This window comes from Typopeltis vanoorti, chromosome 21, assembly GCF_054136105.1.
Source record: "Typopeltis vanoorti isolate ZY-2024b chromosome 21, IOZ_Tvanoo_1.0, whole genome shotgun sequence".
In the NCBI taxonomy this organism is placed as follows: Eukaryota; Metazoa; Arthropoda; class Arachnida; order Uropygi; family Thelyphonidae; genus Typopeltis; species Typopeltis vanoorti.
The window spans coordinates 19017558-19034736 of NC_143569.1; the positions used below are offsets into that span (position 1 = coordinate 19017558).

At 36.1% G+C, this 17179-nt stretch overlaps 1 protein-coding gene across 2 annotated transcripts in view; it reads left to right on the forward strand.

Annotated features, from left to right (window-relative positions):
* Nucleotides 1-17179, forward strand: part of LOC150094659 (NPC intracellular cholesterol transporter 1-like) — a 495369-nt gene that overhangs the window by 315859 nt on the left and 162331 nt on the right. For both annotated transcript variants that reach the window (XM_090411343.1, XM_090411344.1), the window contains one exon: nucleotides 789-878. In XM_090411343.1, coding sequence (XP_090267469.1) covers nucleotides 789-878 — 90 coding nt within the window. The remainder of the gene's footprint in view (nucleotides 1-788; nucleotides 879-17179) is intronic.

Sequence of the window (17179 nt, forward strand, 5' to 3'; positions counted from 1 at the left end):
ACTTCTTTCACTTATTATTCTTAACAGTCTAATCACATCTCTTGTTCCCCTACCCTTCCTGAAACCAAAATGATCTTCTCCAAAAAATTCTTTCACCTCCTTAGATGCAATTCTTCGTGTTAGAATTCTCATAAGTATTTTTGATGTATGGGAAATGAGGCTTATTGTTCTAAAATCCTTGCAGTTCACTGCATTACTTTTCTTTGGTATAGGTATAAATATTAAGGTCATAAAATCTTTGGTAATTCTCCTTTGTTACAAATTAAATTTATTATTTTGATTATTTCTTCAGTTCCTTTCTTCTGAAGTTGTTTCAGGAATTCTGCTGGTATTTCATTTACTCCTTCTGCCTTTCCACATTTTAGTTCTTTAATGGCCATGTCTACTTTCATCTTCAAAATCTCTGAGCCTAGATTATCTTCATTTACTTTCTTTATATCTTCTAATGGCAACTCATCAGGAAAGTTATGAATACTTGTGTCATCACTGGGTCAAGGTTGTTGTTGTTTTTATGTAGGAGGAAAAGGAGAGGTGAAAGAATGGCCTAAGGGCACACACCTTTATTTGAAGCAAATTTCACAGTTGAAAAGCCATTCACCATGACCTCCAGTGACATAGCAATCCAATTACAAATATGTGTATTTATTCATACCCTAATAAAAATGGATGAGAATGCAATCTAAAACACATTTAGTTTATTTACCTTTTTCATTAAGCATTCAAATTTCTCTTTTCTTCGCATTTTAGAAAACACAATACAACAGAGATAAAATATTTTATTAATTTAGCTAATTTTCTTCATTGGATGGCTGGGCTCTTCATTTGCTGTTATTGATAAAGTGGACATTGGTTTTGATCAGGAGCTGTCTATGCCTGAGGTAGGTACTTGGAAAACTTAATTTTTAAAATTTCTGTAAATGCATTATCATATAAGAGTGCAATAGTTTATTAAAATAAATTAAGAATTTCTTGAAAAGTTGATTTAATATGAAGGTTCAATATTATTCACCTATGAATCCTCTCTTTTCCCAAATTTGATATGTACACCATGACAAATTGTACTTGAATTTACAATAGGATTAAAACAGATGTTTTTTTTATTGTAGTTTATTTAAAAATTAATAATATCTGACTAGTTTCTCTTACATGTGGCTTCATCAGGATTCTAAATAAAGCAATATATATATATATATATATATATATATATTTATAAAATTAATTTAACTGACTAGAACCCGAGAAAGTATAACAAAAACCTTTAATAAATCACGACTAGTTTCATTGGTGCTCTGACTTCTTCAGGTGAGAAAGAAAAAACATAAGACATAAAAATAACGAGGTAAAAAACATGGACTTTCCAGCTTAATAAAAAGAAGAATAGTAACAGTCATATTTGAATAGGTGACTGCGTGCTACCGTTGGCATGAGTTGAATGTGTGCGACCTATTCAAATATGACTGCTACTATTCTACTTCTTTTTATTAAGCTGGAAAATCCATGTTTTTACCTTGTTATTTTTATAAGTCTTATGTTTTTTCTTTCTCACCTGAAGAAGTCGGAGCACCGATGAAACTAGTCGTGATTTATTAAAGGTTTTTGTTATACTTTCTCAGGTTCTAGTCAGTTAAATTAATTTTATGAATGTATACATCCCAAGTAAATCCTAATTTCAATAATATATATATTTGTATGCAGATTGACTCAGTTTATGAACATATTTTCAATGACTTAAACCACCGAGATAATTAAGAATAAAATTTAATAAGGACACAGCCGGCCTGGTTGGCCGAGTGGTTAGTGTATCCGCTCTCCAGCCAAAAGTCTACTGGTTCAAATCCCACCGTCGGCATGAATATTTGTGATTGTTTGTGAAATAGTAGTGGTCGGCGGTAGATGGCATTGGTGTAGTTGATAAAAGTAGAGTAGTTTGTTGTATTGGATTGGGTGGTGGAGATGGAGAGTTGTGGAGTCAGTGCGCTCCCTCAATGAGTCTTTGGACTCCCTGGAGGTGTCATGTAATAATAATAATAATAATAATATACTACTTTGACACCTGATGAAGTTGGCTTACCAACGAAACTAGTTGTGTCCTTATTTAACTTCATTCTTAATTATCTCAGTGGTTTAAGTCATTAAAATTATTGAACATATATATATATATACACACAGATATATACACATATATACACAGATAACAGAGTTGTCTAATTTATAAAAAATCATTACAAGAGAAGAAATTGATTCATCCTAAAACACGAATTTGAAAACTCATCTTGATTCCTCTTCAAAGTTTTGTGCAAGTGGATAACTGGAATGGATTTTTCAGAAGTTTGAATTTAAACTTTAAAATATGGCACAGTGGAAATATCTTAGTTTAATGTATGGTTAGTGGATGAGGTGTGGTTTGTCAGACCAGATCTTCCTTTTCTTCTGTACTCACTTCCAACATGTTTTTTTTTTTTTTTTTTTCTCTCACTTAAAATCCATGACTTGTCTGCCCTCTGCAGGCCAGACCACATAAGCATGGTATTCTATATACTCCTGGGTGTTTTGTTAAAGGAGGTGCTCTCCTTGGGAGACCTGAGTAGGCTGTGAATGGTTCGAATTGGCTTGAAATTCATTCTGATGTTATGATTTTTGAAAAGAGAATCGATCCTAATGGATAAATTGCCAATGTATGGAATGGTGATTGGATGTACTGGTTATGAAGAGAGAGGGATGGTTTGAAAATAAAATCTTGTCAGCTGTTTCTTGGAATAATCATTAAGAACAAATAAATTTGAGAGGGCTTGCAGCTCCATTATAAGTTTCTTCATTTTTTAAATTTGAACATGATTGATTCTTGAGGACATGGATGATATCTAGCTTTTGAGAAGGATGGTGAAGGGATGAAGTGTGAAGATAGCACCCCATGTGAGCAGCCTTACATTACACCTGTAGAGTGATGCCCTTGTCAGGTTTCTTTTTGATGAGAAAAAAGAGGGAATTTATTATCCTTTTCTAGTTCTAATGTAAAATTCAATGTGAGCTTAAAATAGGAGAATGCAGAAATAATTGTAGATTTGGAAGGTCGTGTTTCCAAATAATGAAAATATCATTAACATATCTCCACCAAACAGTTTTTTTTTTTTAAGTAGTTTGAGCTAGGAAATCCATTTCAAAATTTTCCATGTAGAGATCAGCTGATTGAGGAGAGAGGGGGGACTGCCCATTACTAGTCCAAACTGTTTGTAAAAAGACATCTTTTCATTAAAAGAAATTGGATTGGAGGGAGTATTCAGACTTAATGGATAGATTGCCAATGTATGGAATGGTGATTTGGACATTCTGGTTATGAAGAGAGGGATTGAAAATAAAATCTTGTCAACTGTTTTTTGGAATAACCATTAAGAACATATAAATTTGAGAAGGCTTGGAGTTCCATTATAAATCTTCATTTTGTAAAATTGAACATGACTGATTCTTGACAAACAGTTTTGTGATGTCTGGTGAGAAAATATCTATAAGGTCTCAAACATCATTCACTGGAACATTAGTAAAGAGATATACTATGTTAAAACTTGTGAGGATGCCAGAAGATATGTGTGTATTAGATAGTTTCTAATGTAAAGATAGTTTCTGGATGAAATGTTCTGAATTCAGGTAAGAATTAGAGTACCTGATGTGATATCCTAAAAGACTAGCAAGATGTTTTGATAAGTCAGACCTGATGCCATCCATGGCTAGTCTTAAGGGGAATCTAGGGTTTAAGTCATGGAGGGATAGGATATTTAAGATTTGAGTTTGCTTAGTAAATCTGGTGGCCAGTTTTGGATATTGTTAAGCAAATCATTGATTTTTATATCATAGGTGGGAGAATCAGAGTAAATGATAAATTTTATTATGATCTTCTGCATTCGTAACTACCATTGCTTTTCCTTTATCTGTTCTCAAAATTACAATATTTCTGTTCTTCCTGTGAGACAGAAGTGATTTCCTTTTTGAGATATGTTAGATTTTGTATTAATGAAGACTGGAGAAGAGCAGCAGCTTTCAGTATGACGACATTGGCAGAATCAAGTGGAAGGTTAAGAATGTCTTTTTCAACACTTAATAAACTTTTGGACTGTGACCTGTGGTCACAGAGTTAAAAATACCATGTTCATGTGGTTTGGGATGTACATGAAGCAGACATGCCCTAGATTTGAAGTCAGAAAGAAAGAACATGTGAACATTTTGAACATTATACAAATTAGGAAGAGGATGGTTGAAATGAAAGAGCCCTAAAAGATGCATTAACGGGAAATCTGAAAAGAACACCTTCTACCAATACACATAAGGATTGATCTGAGAAAAAATTGGCATTCCAGTTACAGAGGGAGAAAGGCATGATGATGTTAATTATATTTATGATGGTAATTTGTTGAGAAGCGCTCAATGCCAGACCCTATCAAATGCCTAGAAGATGTCAAGTGCATTGATACAAGTTTTTCCTAACATTTCCATGGCACAGATCCTGAGGCGTGTGATGCAGCCCATGAGATTCCTGTGGATCTAGATTGCAGAATCTAGATCCACATTTATCACATATTTTAGGAATTGGCTGTATATGGACTTACTTTCGTGTTGTAGGATGGATTCCAATGAATGGGATTCCATCAGGACCAGCTGCCTTTACCTAAGTTCTTGTTGCTATCTGAAAAAGTGCAGTTTGGTTAATTGGTGCAACTTTTTGAGAATACGTATCAAGAAATTATATTTTGTTTTTTGACCTCATGCCTGGTGAAAAGTTTGCCTCAGATTTGAACCAGTGATATGAAAAATGAAGTTAAGCATGTAGCTTTAAAAAAAATGACACTACTATATATTTTTTGATCAGGGAAGCAAGTAACAACTTTCTCTTGATATATATACAGAAAACTAATGCATATTGAATGATATCTGCATGCTATTTCCAATCACTGTCTTATGAAGGGACATATCTTGTGTACCTAACATTATGCACACAAGATTTGTCTATTATAATACGAGAATAAGCTAAAAAAAAAAAAAAAAAAAAGTTAAATCACTAGCAAACTTGTGATGACAGGAATAGTTTGTTATAGGATCATCATTTGAACAGTGAAGTTATTTAAGCAAATGGTGATCTATATGAAGCTGGTGATATGGGTATTGTTAAGTTCTGAATAAAACTAAAAGTGGTTCACTTATAATTTCTTCAGAACTTAACATGCATTTTAAAACTTTGCACATACTGATATGTCAAACAGGTTAAATTTAATGTAAAGGTGCCAGACAATTTAGTAATTTTAGAATTCTATTATTTATCCTTCAGTATTATAATGTATTTTGTTGTAATTAAGTCCACTGCCTAAGCTTTGCTAAAAATAACATGAGTGTTTGTGCACCACTGAGTGAAGGTCTAACCGGTCAAAGATCGATTGCCAGAGGCAATGCACATGCGCCAGAGTACACGTTGACCGTGAAGGGAAGACACGCGACTAACCCCCCCCCCACCACCACCACCAAAGTGATTACTAGAGGAGAATGTGGCACTAGTGAAAGGAGTTGTGCTTTGAAGTGAGCAAGGAAGGAAAAGGATATGACGTAGTACTGAAGTGTAGGGGCGTGTAGTTTAAAAAGGCAACACAGCGGCGGACCAGGGCTTTTTTCTCTCGCTCGTTGGATCTCCAGCCAAAGTCCCTTGCCGGTCAGTCGTCCGCTCTTCTGGGAGCCATTCTCTCTGTGCCCCGATGTTCGTTCCGGTTTCTTGGGTGAAGCGTCGAGCCACAAGCGAGGAAGGAATGCCGAGCAGTCCTCGAGAATCTGCCGATAGAAAATTCGTTCAGTGGAGCTGAGGTCCAGTATACAGTATAGACAGTCATGCTTTGCTTAAACCTGGTGACCAGTGAAGAGCAAGCACGTGTCTTTAGTGGCCGAGATTCATCTAGCCCGAGTCTGACGAGAAGGAAACTGCAGGTCAAACGGAACCAGAAACAAATCTGAAGGTGAAGCTGTATTGAGATGTGTATGATTATCCAGCAGTCCCCAACTGGGTGGTAATGTAGAAACCTTTTCTTTGTTCAATGAAAGTGTGCAGAAAGAGTGATTGTAACCTTGATAGAACGTTTAAGACTAGAATATTGTGATTTCACGTAAGGACTCTAGAAACCTAGTTTAGAGAGACAGACTAAATTCCAAGACATGAATGTAGAAAATTAGAGCATGACCTGAACGTCAGTTCATAACCTTAGCAGTATTGTAACATTAATCTTTGTATTACCTTTGTTTGAAAGTTATGTGGACTTGATACCTATGCTTGTTTAAGATAGAAGTTAGAAAAATTGAGTGTATATATTTTATCTGAGATTGACATTGAAGTTAATGCATGACAGAGTTAATCTTAATAGTATTGAGACATTAGCCTTTGTTTCACCTTTGTTCGAGTGCCATGTGGAACTGTTACCTAAGTTTGTTAAGAAAGAATTAGAGAGATTGAATGCTTAAGATTTAACTGAAATTGATTTAGAAGTGAATATATGTGAATTATTCATGATTTGTAATTTGTTTAGTGCATAATTAAATGTTTTCTTTTGATTTAATAATTGCCTTGCTTGAAATCATTTTCTACTGCACCCCCCCCCTCCCCCATAAAAAAAAATCGAACCACAGCGGGAGGTATTTTGGAAGGGAGGTCATGACTGTAAACTGATATAAGGATAGATTTGAGACTTGAGTTAATTTTTATAAGTTTCGTAAATTAAGGATATTGTTCAGAGCTCGGTACTGGTTCTTTGATTCTTCACTGTTGGAAAATCTACATCTTATGTTGGCGCAGCTAAATAGAAAATTTCCCCTTGAGTTTGAAGTAAGAACCAGCATTAGCTCAGAAACAAAGGAGTTGCCATTGTCTGGTGGGAATCTCTTTGCTTTCAACCCACGAACCATATCCTTATAATAAAATATGGCCCCAAGTTAAGAGAAAAATTAGAGCATAATAGAAGGGAGATAAGGGAACCAAGAGACATAATTTAACAATAAAATAGCCATAACAATAAAAAAGGGAGGATGTAACAATATGAAGTGGCTACTGGATAGATTCCAAAGAGTAGCATATGGATGAGCAGAATCCAGGAGGAGTCATGTGACTAGGGGTGTGGTGCAGAGCTTTGTGCTTGTTATTGATATTTAATTGGCATATTAGTGAATATAGGAAATGATTTGAAAGGAAATATTGAGTTGTTTGATGATAATGCAAATTGGGTAGTATAATAGTTAAGGCAGTGTAGAATGATTTAAATATGTTGATAGTGTGGGCAAAAGAGCAATGGATCCCAGTTTAATGGGGCGAAGTGTAAAATTATATGTTTAGGATGAAAAGATTAAAAGCTTTGTATTATATCAATGGAACTACTCCAGAAAATTGAAGCTATAGATTTGGGTATGTTGGTGGATAGTGAATTGAAAGGGCATATTGCAAAAGTGACCAAGGTATCTTTTAGAATTGCTCAGTTATTAAAGGAAACACTAGAAAGTAGAAATAACTATAGAATCACGTTTGTAGCATAGTAGAAAATTAATTTATTGTATAGATATTTTGTCTTGCATATCGTACAATACCATCTGAGAGCAGCAATGAACTTGTTCTCTGCTCACGTTAATTATTTCTTACAATACATAAAATGAAATATCTGTATAATAAATTAATTTTCACTCTGGTACACATATGATTCTATAGTTATGGATACTCCACAGGGTTCATTGTATAAGAAAGTAGAAATAAAGAGTGCAGCATTCCTCTTTATAAGTCCTTGATACAGCCATATCTGTATCATGTGAATGACTTGTAGTCTGGTCACTCAGCTAGGTTTCTTGGGAATGAGAAACAGGTGGTGAGTGAGCAAGATGGAGAGTGGTTTGTAGAATGCTTCCTCTGACAATAGATTGTAGGTGTGTGGGTTGCAAAAGTTGATTAATAGGCATAAAAAAGGGGGATATATAGAAATGTTTGTTGTGAAAAGTATTGTATAGGATAGACACAGGAAATTTTTCAGCACTTAGCGAGTTTGAGAGGTGAGGGGGTCCCCAAAATTGAGTAATAGTGTGGTTACTAAGGATTTCAGGACATATGGTTTTCATTTGGAGAGTGGTGAATGAGTGGAATAGTTGTCAATTTATTGACAACTATTCCACTTTATATCCATTTATTTCGTTCTTAATTTATTTATTTGCTATATTTTATTTTTTGTTTCTCCTTAATTATAATTTGGTTATATAGAGATCTATGTGTACTTCTGCCGCATAGATTGTCACATGCACGAAATAAATTAACAAAGGGATTGTCTCTGAGTAGAGCCAATTCCTTAGTTGCAAAAATCTGGAGTTACCTCCTCTTAAGGTCCTGGGGAAATTTATTTGTTCCGCTGCACCACCCAGAACCCTTAGATTGGAAAACTTCTCAGTCAAGGAGTGAACTCTCAGACAGGCAACTTGATTAGTTGTTCTACCACATACCTAGTTTCCAAATATCAATACCATCTGTATTTAACCTTGTTTGCAGTCGTAGTCTTAGCTAAACAATTAACTTCTGCTTAGGTCTGAATTTTTATGAGTAGTGCATTGGATTCATTAAATCAGGTCACTAATTAGGTAAAGGCACAAGGGTTTATTACTAGGTTTAACACACGTGAACCACAGTAGTAGGTTTTTAATTATGTAAATATTTCATCCTAGGTATCTTAGGACATCATCAGTACAGTAAGGCAATACTAGGAGTGACAAAAGAAAGGGTGCGTACGTACAAAGGAATCCACATTGCGTGCAGTGGCACATTGCAGCCTGAACTTAAATTAAATTGAAGTAAATTACTTAAAATAAGAAGTTTTGTCTTTTTCCAATGGATCTTGTAGTTTGGGTTTTCAACTCCGTGTTGAGCGAGGCCTGATTTATGTGGTTTGCTCCTGTAAACCCTCTTATTTTGGACAGATAGGCAGATCAGTTTTTAAATGCATTTCGGAATATCAAGACCATATCCACCTCATCATACTGCATAAATCAGGACTCGCTTAACAAGTTGAAAACAAAAACCACAAGATCCATTGGAAAAAGACAAAACTTCTACACAGATCTTCATATAAATATGAACATTTATATAAAGAAAGTGCTGAAGCCCTACTCCACAGACCAAATCTAAACCGCAATGATGTTCTTGCCATCCCTAAAGTATGGGAAATTGCCATACAAAATTGTGTAAAATATTAACTTAACTGTAATTAATTTTAATTTAATAAAAGTAATTTAGTTCAATTTAATTTAAGTTCAGGCTGCAAAGTGCCACTGCACGCAATTTGGATTCCTTTGTACGTACGCCCCCTTTCTTTTGTCATTCCTAGTATTGCCTTACTGTACTGTCCTAAGATACCTAGGACGAAATATTTACATAATAAAAACCTTACTACTGTGGTCCACGTGTGTTAAACTTAGTCACAAATTCTCCACAGGTTTCTCTATATAATCAAGGGTTTATTAATAAATTCATGTTATACACTTTAGCAAAATATTTACACTTAATTAAGATAACGTATTCAGAGATTAGAGAAATTGATATGTAACAAACTGTAATCTATACAGTAAGATGTTATCTAGAAACAATATTATTAAACTTTAGTAGTTTGCCCTTTCAATTCCTTTATCAAAAATTTTCTTCAGGCATTAGTTTAATTATCTGTGCTTATGGTTATGCTATAACACATCAAACATAATTAACATTCACAACATACACTGAAACACATTACTAGATCTGAAGCATTCATCTATTTGAATATATATTACAGTCCTGCCTTTAAATTAACTAGAGTTCTATTAATGAGTGTCCTTGAACACACAATGATTCTTCTTTCCATACAAAAAAAAACAAAAAACTAAGGTTTGTACCTTACCAGATCCGTGATTTCATCGAGCTTGTCTCTCAACTTTTAATTTCTTGTCTTCAGCATATTAACTCTTTGTCTGGACTGTTGATTCTCCTGGGCCTGGCTTGGATCGCGGTATAACGATCTTTCCTCTCTGGTGTAGATGGGAATAGTTCAGCCTAGGTTGGTCCACATGGTACTGCACATTGACAGCTTACACAGACTTTCTTGGCACGCTGAAGAAACTGTACTCATTTAGCTCGCTACCTGGCTGCTACTTCTCCATCTGTACACTGCTACATTGAACCTTTCATCCGCTCGTCATCGTGAATGACTCGGGTAGTGACCCTTGAATGACGGATGCCTATGTTGAACCCAAGAGAAGGAACTAGAGAGCATTGCTGGGGGATTCCAGCTCTTTTATATTCACCTCTTACGGCACCCTTTCTGCATCACGTATTTCCACACGGTACTGAATTCTTCTGTGCGATGGTCTTGCCCTCTCCCGTAGTGTCTTCCGAGAACCCAGCACGCGCTCCGTGCATATGTGACTGCTTGAGGCTATTTCACTAATCCCGGTGCCTGGCTCGCGAACTTCAAACTTCTATTACTACTTGGTTACACATAATTTACAAAACTTTCTTCCATTGCTAATATACAAAATTAGGTAGTAATTTCATATGTACATACTTATCAAAATTGTCAAAATACGTTACTTTACAGAATTTTAAGTTATTCAAATTTTTACCTAGATACAAGCATATTCCTTTTGTGTTTTAAACTTGTTAAATTCCAAATGAGATAGTTCTTAGTGAAATATCTTCATTCAAGATTTAACACTTTTTTCTAGTTTGCTGTAGTGAGAGTTGATTGTACTTTGGAAAAGCCTTATTCATACAAACGAGCTGCTGTGACCTCATGTTATGGTATTTCTAATCATGTTGCAAAGTACTTTGACAAGTTACCTTGAAAAGCAATTTGTATACAGTGTGTTATGGGATTACAATCATTAGTGCAGTCTCCAGATCATCTTGAATATTCAAAGGATAATGCATCATTAACGTTCATTGGCAAAGACTTAGGTTTAAATTCCATCCAGGATTGCAGGAGCCTATATTAGAGTTTTTCCTTCTATAAGCAGGTAGACACAGACACTTAACACACATATTGGTCTCGTAGCCATACTTGTATTGGCATAATTCTAGTCAAACTAAATATTAAATTAATCAATTCCCAGAAGATGCACATTCAATTTAAAAACACCTAAGAGTATACAAAAAAAAAAAAAAAAAAAAAAAAAAAAAACTGCTGAAAGGCCTGCATGAATAAAGTAGTTATATATGTCTCCTTGAGTGTACAGGATATTACAATGGTACTACATGAAAAGTTTACATCATTACTGACTCCCATCGACAATTTTCCTCCAAATTAATCTGTTATCTTTCAGGACTCCAATATTATAAGATCACTATGTGGATTAATACAGTAAGAAGTGCTTCAGTCTTCTGAAGCACTTCTTACTGTATTAATCCACATAGATCTTTGTTTTCCCTGAGTGTTTTTTTATGTACTGGCAAAAAACACTTCTTTTGCTAACCTTTCTTCTCCCACTCTATTCTTTTTTAAGAGACTATACCACCTGTGATTAACTCTGTTGACACATTTCTGAATGCTGACAATGTCCAAGTTCCATACTCATTTTTAATATGATTATTCCATTGATACTATCTATTCACTCCCCTAATCTTTCTAAGAATTCTCATTATCTGTGGTCACCAGTCTTTGATCAAGTGTTTTATTTCTAACTCAGCAGCTTTTAGATTGTTAAGTTATAATTAGTTGAACACCATCTTATATACAGCTAGTTTAGTATTTTGACTAATTTTTCTCATATTCAATATAAATTTATTCAGTTAACTCCAAAGCATACCAGCATAGCTAATTCTATGCTGGCATGGTTGTGTATATTCATATTTAGTTTACCATCTCCAGTAGAACCTAAGTAGTGCCTAAATAGATGAAATGTTTTACTTGTCTATAGGTTCTCCATTTAGGATGTAGTTGATGTTTTCATTATCTGTCAGTTTTCATATGGATTCTTTTTATTGATGATTTTCACACCGAATTTGTTACAGTAGCTATTCACTGGACATCATCAGATGCCGCATGGTCACTGAATTGTTGCTTAGTGATGTGCTATACCAGTCTTTTCCAGGTGATCCTGTTGAATGCTTTTCTGGAGGCTTCAACTCTCTGAAGATCATTCACTCCAGACACACCATCCATCTATCTTACTGACAGTCTACCCCCGTCCTCTTTTGTCAGGAATTTTACCTTTTATTACTGTTCTCAGTACTCGAACTTGACTACCTCAATTCTTTCTCCATTACGGTATACTTGTTCTGGTAGATAGGCTTATACATTGGTTACTCAAAACTATTATTTTTTTTTGTAAATAATGTATATTAAAAATATTAATTATATAAACTTTAATTAATACTTTCCTATATTTTGGCAATATTACATTACCATCATCAGGGATCACAAAAAAAAATATGCATTTAGGCACTAACACTGGGTAGATAAGGTTGAAGAAAGGCAACAAAAGTTGGGCTTAGTCCTAAATTATGCCCCTAGTGGGCAAAATTAGGTAGTCTTGGCCATTGTGCTGAAGGTCAGAGAATTATCACTTCCCAAATCTGGGGCAATTTCATGTGCCCAAATTTGTTGAGATTTGGAAAGTTTTTCTGGACTGAGGCAGATTCGAGGAACAGTCTTTCATACTTGTATTTGCTGTGTAATAGAATGGCCTTCTTCCAGCATATCCTGTGGTGGGTGTCCAAAGCATGGTCAACAAGTCCTGTGTGGCTGTATTGGTGGAACCATATGTAGTCTTATGTTCAGAAATTCTGATACAGGCTGTCTTGCCTGTTTAGCCGTAGTAGGACAGTTTGCAATTGCAAGGGACCTGGTTGGTCTAGGGAATGTGGCTGGTCTTTGGTGGAGTGGATAAACAATGCCAATTTTTAATATAGTTGTAAGGTTGTATTTCTTTACCATATCTCCCTTATGTAGTAGTATGAAAACCGACTTCTTCCACTCTCTTGGCTATGATTCTGTCTAGTGTCCTTAACACTTCTGGGATTCCATCTACACCTGAGGTCTTATTGTTATTAAGCTGTTTAACTGCTCTTTCAACCTCATATGCCAAAGTGGAAGAATTTCCAAATAACAATTTTCCTGGTCAGAGAGCTCCTCCAAATTTTCTTTATCCTCTCTGCTTACAGCTCTTCACAGTATTCTTTCCATCTGTTTTTGATTTCAATTCTTCTGTTAATACTGTATACTGCTATTTGATGACAGTCAATTTGTCATCAAATAGGTCTTAAATATATATATAAATATATAAATAATGAATGGTATGCTAGTGGAGCTGTGTGAGGAGAAGGGAGTAGAGATTGTGGATATATGGCATGTATTTGAGGGTAGAATGAAATTATACAGGCATGATGGGCTGCATTTAAATGGCTTTGGAGTGAGTGTACTGGAGAAAGTGTTATTGGATGGAAGTATAGTGTGTGATGCGTGCCAGAGATCATAAAAGAGATGAAAGGAAAAATCAGGAGAATAGCACTGAAGAGACAGAAGTGCTTGGTAGTGGAAACAGTAGTAGTGTGAGAGAGAAAGAGAGAACAGGAATACAAGAGGAACAGGGAAACGGGGGGGGGGGTTCGGGTGGACAGGGAGTCATGGTATATATAGAGAGAGAGTGAATGTTGAAAGTGGCTGTGAATGTGTGTATGAAGGTGGGGTATATTACAATGTGGGTGGAGAAGTTGAGACTGAGCAGATGTGAGCAGTAATAAAGGTGATTGGGCAGGTGAATTGGGAAATCACAACCAACACATGGCTTGGGTAGGACTGGCTATAGACCTAAAAATGAACTGCTGTGTTTTTTTACAAATGCCAGAAGTATCAGGAATAAAGAGCTTGAAATGGTTTCAGTGATTGAGTTTATTCACCCCTTAATCATTGGAATAAGTGAAACATGGTTGAATGAAGATGCTATCATAACGGGAATAGAAATGAAGGGTGCAGTATTTTTTGTGAGGATGATAGAAAGGGGAAGAAGGGAGGGGGAGTACTGCTGATGATAGCAGGGGAATTAAGTCCATATAAGGTAGATATGAAAGGGAGAAATAGTGGCAATAATTTTGAGGCAGTGTGGTGTAACGTGGAGGTTGAGAGGAAGACATATTTAGTTGGATGTTGCTAGAGGCATGAAAATGTGGACGGTGGTGATGAAGAAATATATAGACAACTTGGATTAGTGAACAAAGGAAGGGTAATTATTATGGGTGATTTTAATTATGGTGGTTATAGATTGGAATGAAGAGATGGCATCTGGGAATAAGGAAAACGAATTTCTTGAGTTCTTGAGAGATAACTATTTCAGGCAGCATGTAAAGAAGGGCATGCAAGGATCCAGAGTTCTAGATCTCATCATTTCATCAGAGGATGTAATTGTTAGAGGGTTTCACATTTTCCTCCAGTTGGTGAAAGTGATCATGAAATAATCACCTGTGTTGTGGCTATTCATATGCAAACTTTTGTGAGGAAAGGATATATGTGGAATTATAAGGCTGGTGTTATGACAAGCTTAGAAGACAGCTTGGAGCTATAATGGAAAGAAAAGTTGAATGGTAAGGAAATAAATGCTGCATGGGAACTGACAAAGAAATACATAACAGCATCAATGTACGACTGTATTCCGAAGTCCAAAAGGTTGAATAAGGTAGGTGTAATGAATGTACACTTAAACATGAAATCGGAAAAAGAAGGTACTTTGGAGGAAGTACAAGATGGTTAATGGTAATAATCAGTCACATGACAAGCCAGGAGAGTGACTCAGTAAGGAAAATAAAAGTAGTATGAGCAGAAATTGGTAAATCAGACAAAGAAAAACCCTAGAGTTTTTTTATTATGTGGCAAGTAGATATGGAATGGCAACTGATGCAGAAAAACAAAGTTTTTCTGCATCAGTGATGCAACAAAGTGATGGAATGGCAACTGATGCAGAAGACATTGTTGAGGTATTCAGTGATCAATTTATGAGGGTATTTCATCCTGATCGGGGTGGAATCATGAGGAACTTAAGTGTAGAGGACATGGGAGAGGATGCTTAATTGTGAGTGAGCAAGAGGCATTTGAGGAAATAAATAAACTTGATGTCAATAAGGCAATAGGATTTGATGACATATCACCTCACATCTTAAGGGAATGTTCCAGGAAATTGGCAGTAGCATTGGCATGCCTGTTTAATAAGTCTTACAACAGCACAAGTTGCAAGGGAGTGGAAGGAGGGTAAAATTGTTCCACTACATAAAGGTGCTAATAAGGTTGCAGCTTCAAGTTATAGGCCAGTCTGTATATCTGGAGTTGTGGTGAATGTCCTGGAGAGATTGGTGAGAAGTAGGATACAAGGATTAAACCAAATATATAAGGGGAGATCATGTTTCACTAACTTATGTACTATAACAAAGTGACACCTTGGACAGGGGAGATGCATATACAGTGGTGTACTTAGATTTTGCAAAGACTACAAAGTTTGATAGACTGCCACATGATACGCTCTTAAATAAATTGAAACATATGGGATTGGATAACAGACTTCTGAGTTGGATCAGTGACTGGCTGTCAGATAGTATCAGACAGTTGTATATGGGAGTGCAGTATCCCGAAAGAGGATGGTAACTAGCAGTGTACTGCAAAGGTCAGTTTCGGGGGCCCTTGTTGTTCAATTTGTATGTTAGTGATATTGGGTTGGGTTTAGCTAGCATTATCCAGCTGTTTGCAGATGAATGCAAAACTGGGGAGAGCAATGCAAAGTCATGCAAATGTTATTGCCTTGCAAGAGGACTTGAATAGATTGCATGATTAGGCAGGTAAATGGAACTGTCAGTTCAATGTTGGCAAGGTTTTGAGATTTGGTAAGCAATGATGGGATTCAAAGTATACACTTGTTGGAGAAACTTTAATGGAAGTAGTGGAGAGGAGAGATCTAGGAGTGATGTTGGACAAGGACCTGAAATTCAGGGACCACATTGCACAAGTTTTGACGACATCACATCGGATAATGGCAACGATGTGGAGAACCCTGACATGCAGAAATAGAGGGGTTATGATTGCATTGTATAAGGCCTTGATCAGGTCTCATATGGATTATGCTCAGATTTGGTGATGAGGATATGATTCCAGAGAAGATTCACAAAGGTAGTCAGTGGTCTTCGGAATGTAGACTATGAGGACAGATTGAGAGAATGTAAAAAGTTTATTTTTCACTTGGTTAGAGTATAATAAAATTAGTTTAATCCTTTATCCAAGTGTGAGCAAACAAAGTTTGCGCCTGAAAGTATCTTCAGGACTGGGGTAAGGTGGTACAACACCAGGGGCAACTCGTTGCAAAGGTGGAGCAAGATACCAACACTCCTATCTCAGTATCTCCTATAATGCAAAACACATCTCCTTGCGGATATGTCTAATGTTATGCATTAAGGGAAGGGCCATTTCCCTTAATGCATAACATTAGACATATCTGCAAGAAGATGTGTTTTGCATTATAGGAGATACTGAGATAGGAGTGTTGGTGGCTTGCTCCACCTTTGCAACGAGTTGCTCTGGTGTTGTACCGCCTTACCCCAGTCCTGAAGATACTTTCAGGTGCAAACTTTGTTTGCTCACACTTGGATAAAGGATTAAACTAATTTTATTATGAGAGAATGTAAGTTGCAGAGCCTCGTGAATAGGAGGAAGAGGGGGGATAGGATTTAGACATATAAGCTGGTCAGTGGTTGTTATCAGGTAGACATGGAATAGATTTTTCATAGAATGAGAGAGGGGAGTAGAACAAGGGGCCATCACTGGAACTGTATAAGGAGGGCATGAACATTGTTGAGGAGTGAGGAGTAGGTTCTTTGCATGGAGGGTGGTTGGTGAGTGGAATGCATTGCCTGACTGTGTTGTGGATGTAGATACATTGAATCAGTTTAAGACACAGTTGGATGAGCATTGTGTGCAACAGTATGTGACCTCCCACAATGAGTCTCTGACTCCATGGAGGTCAAATGTTAATAATTCTCATCTATTTATCTAAAGTTTGATCCTGATAAATTTGGCTTGAACCCAGCTTATTCTTCCCAAAGTTTCTGTTCTACAATTTTCATCAGCCTCTTCTCAAGTATGCTTGCATAAATCTTACCAGAAACACTCGGTAGGGAAATTCATCTGTA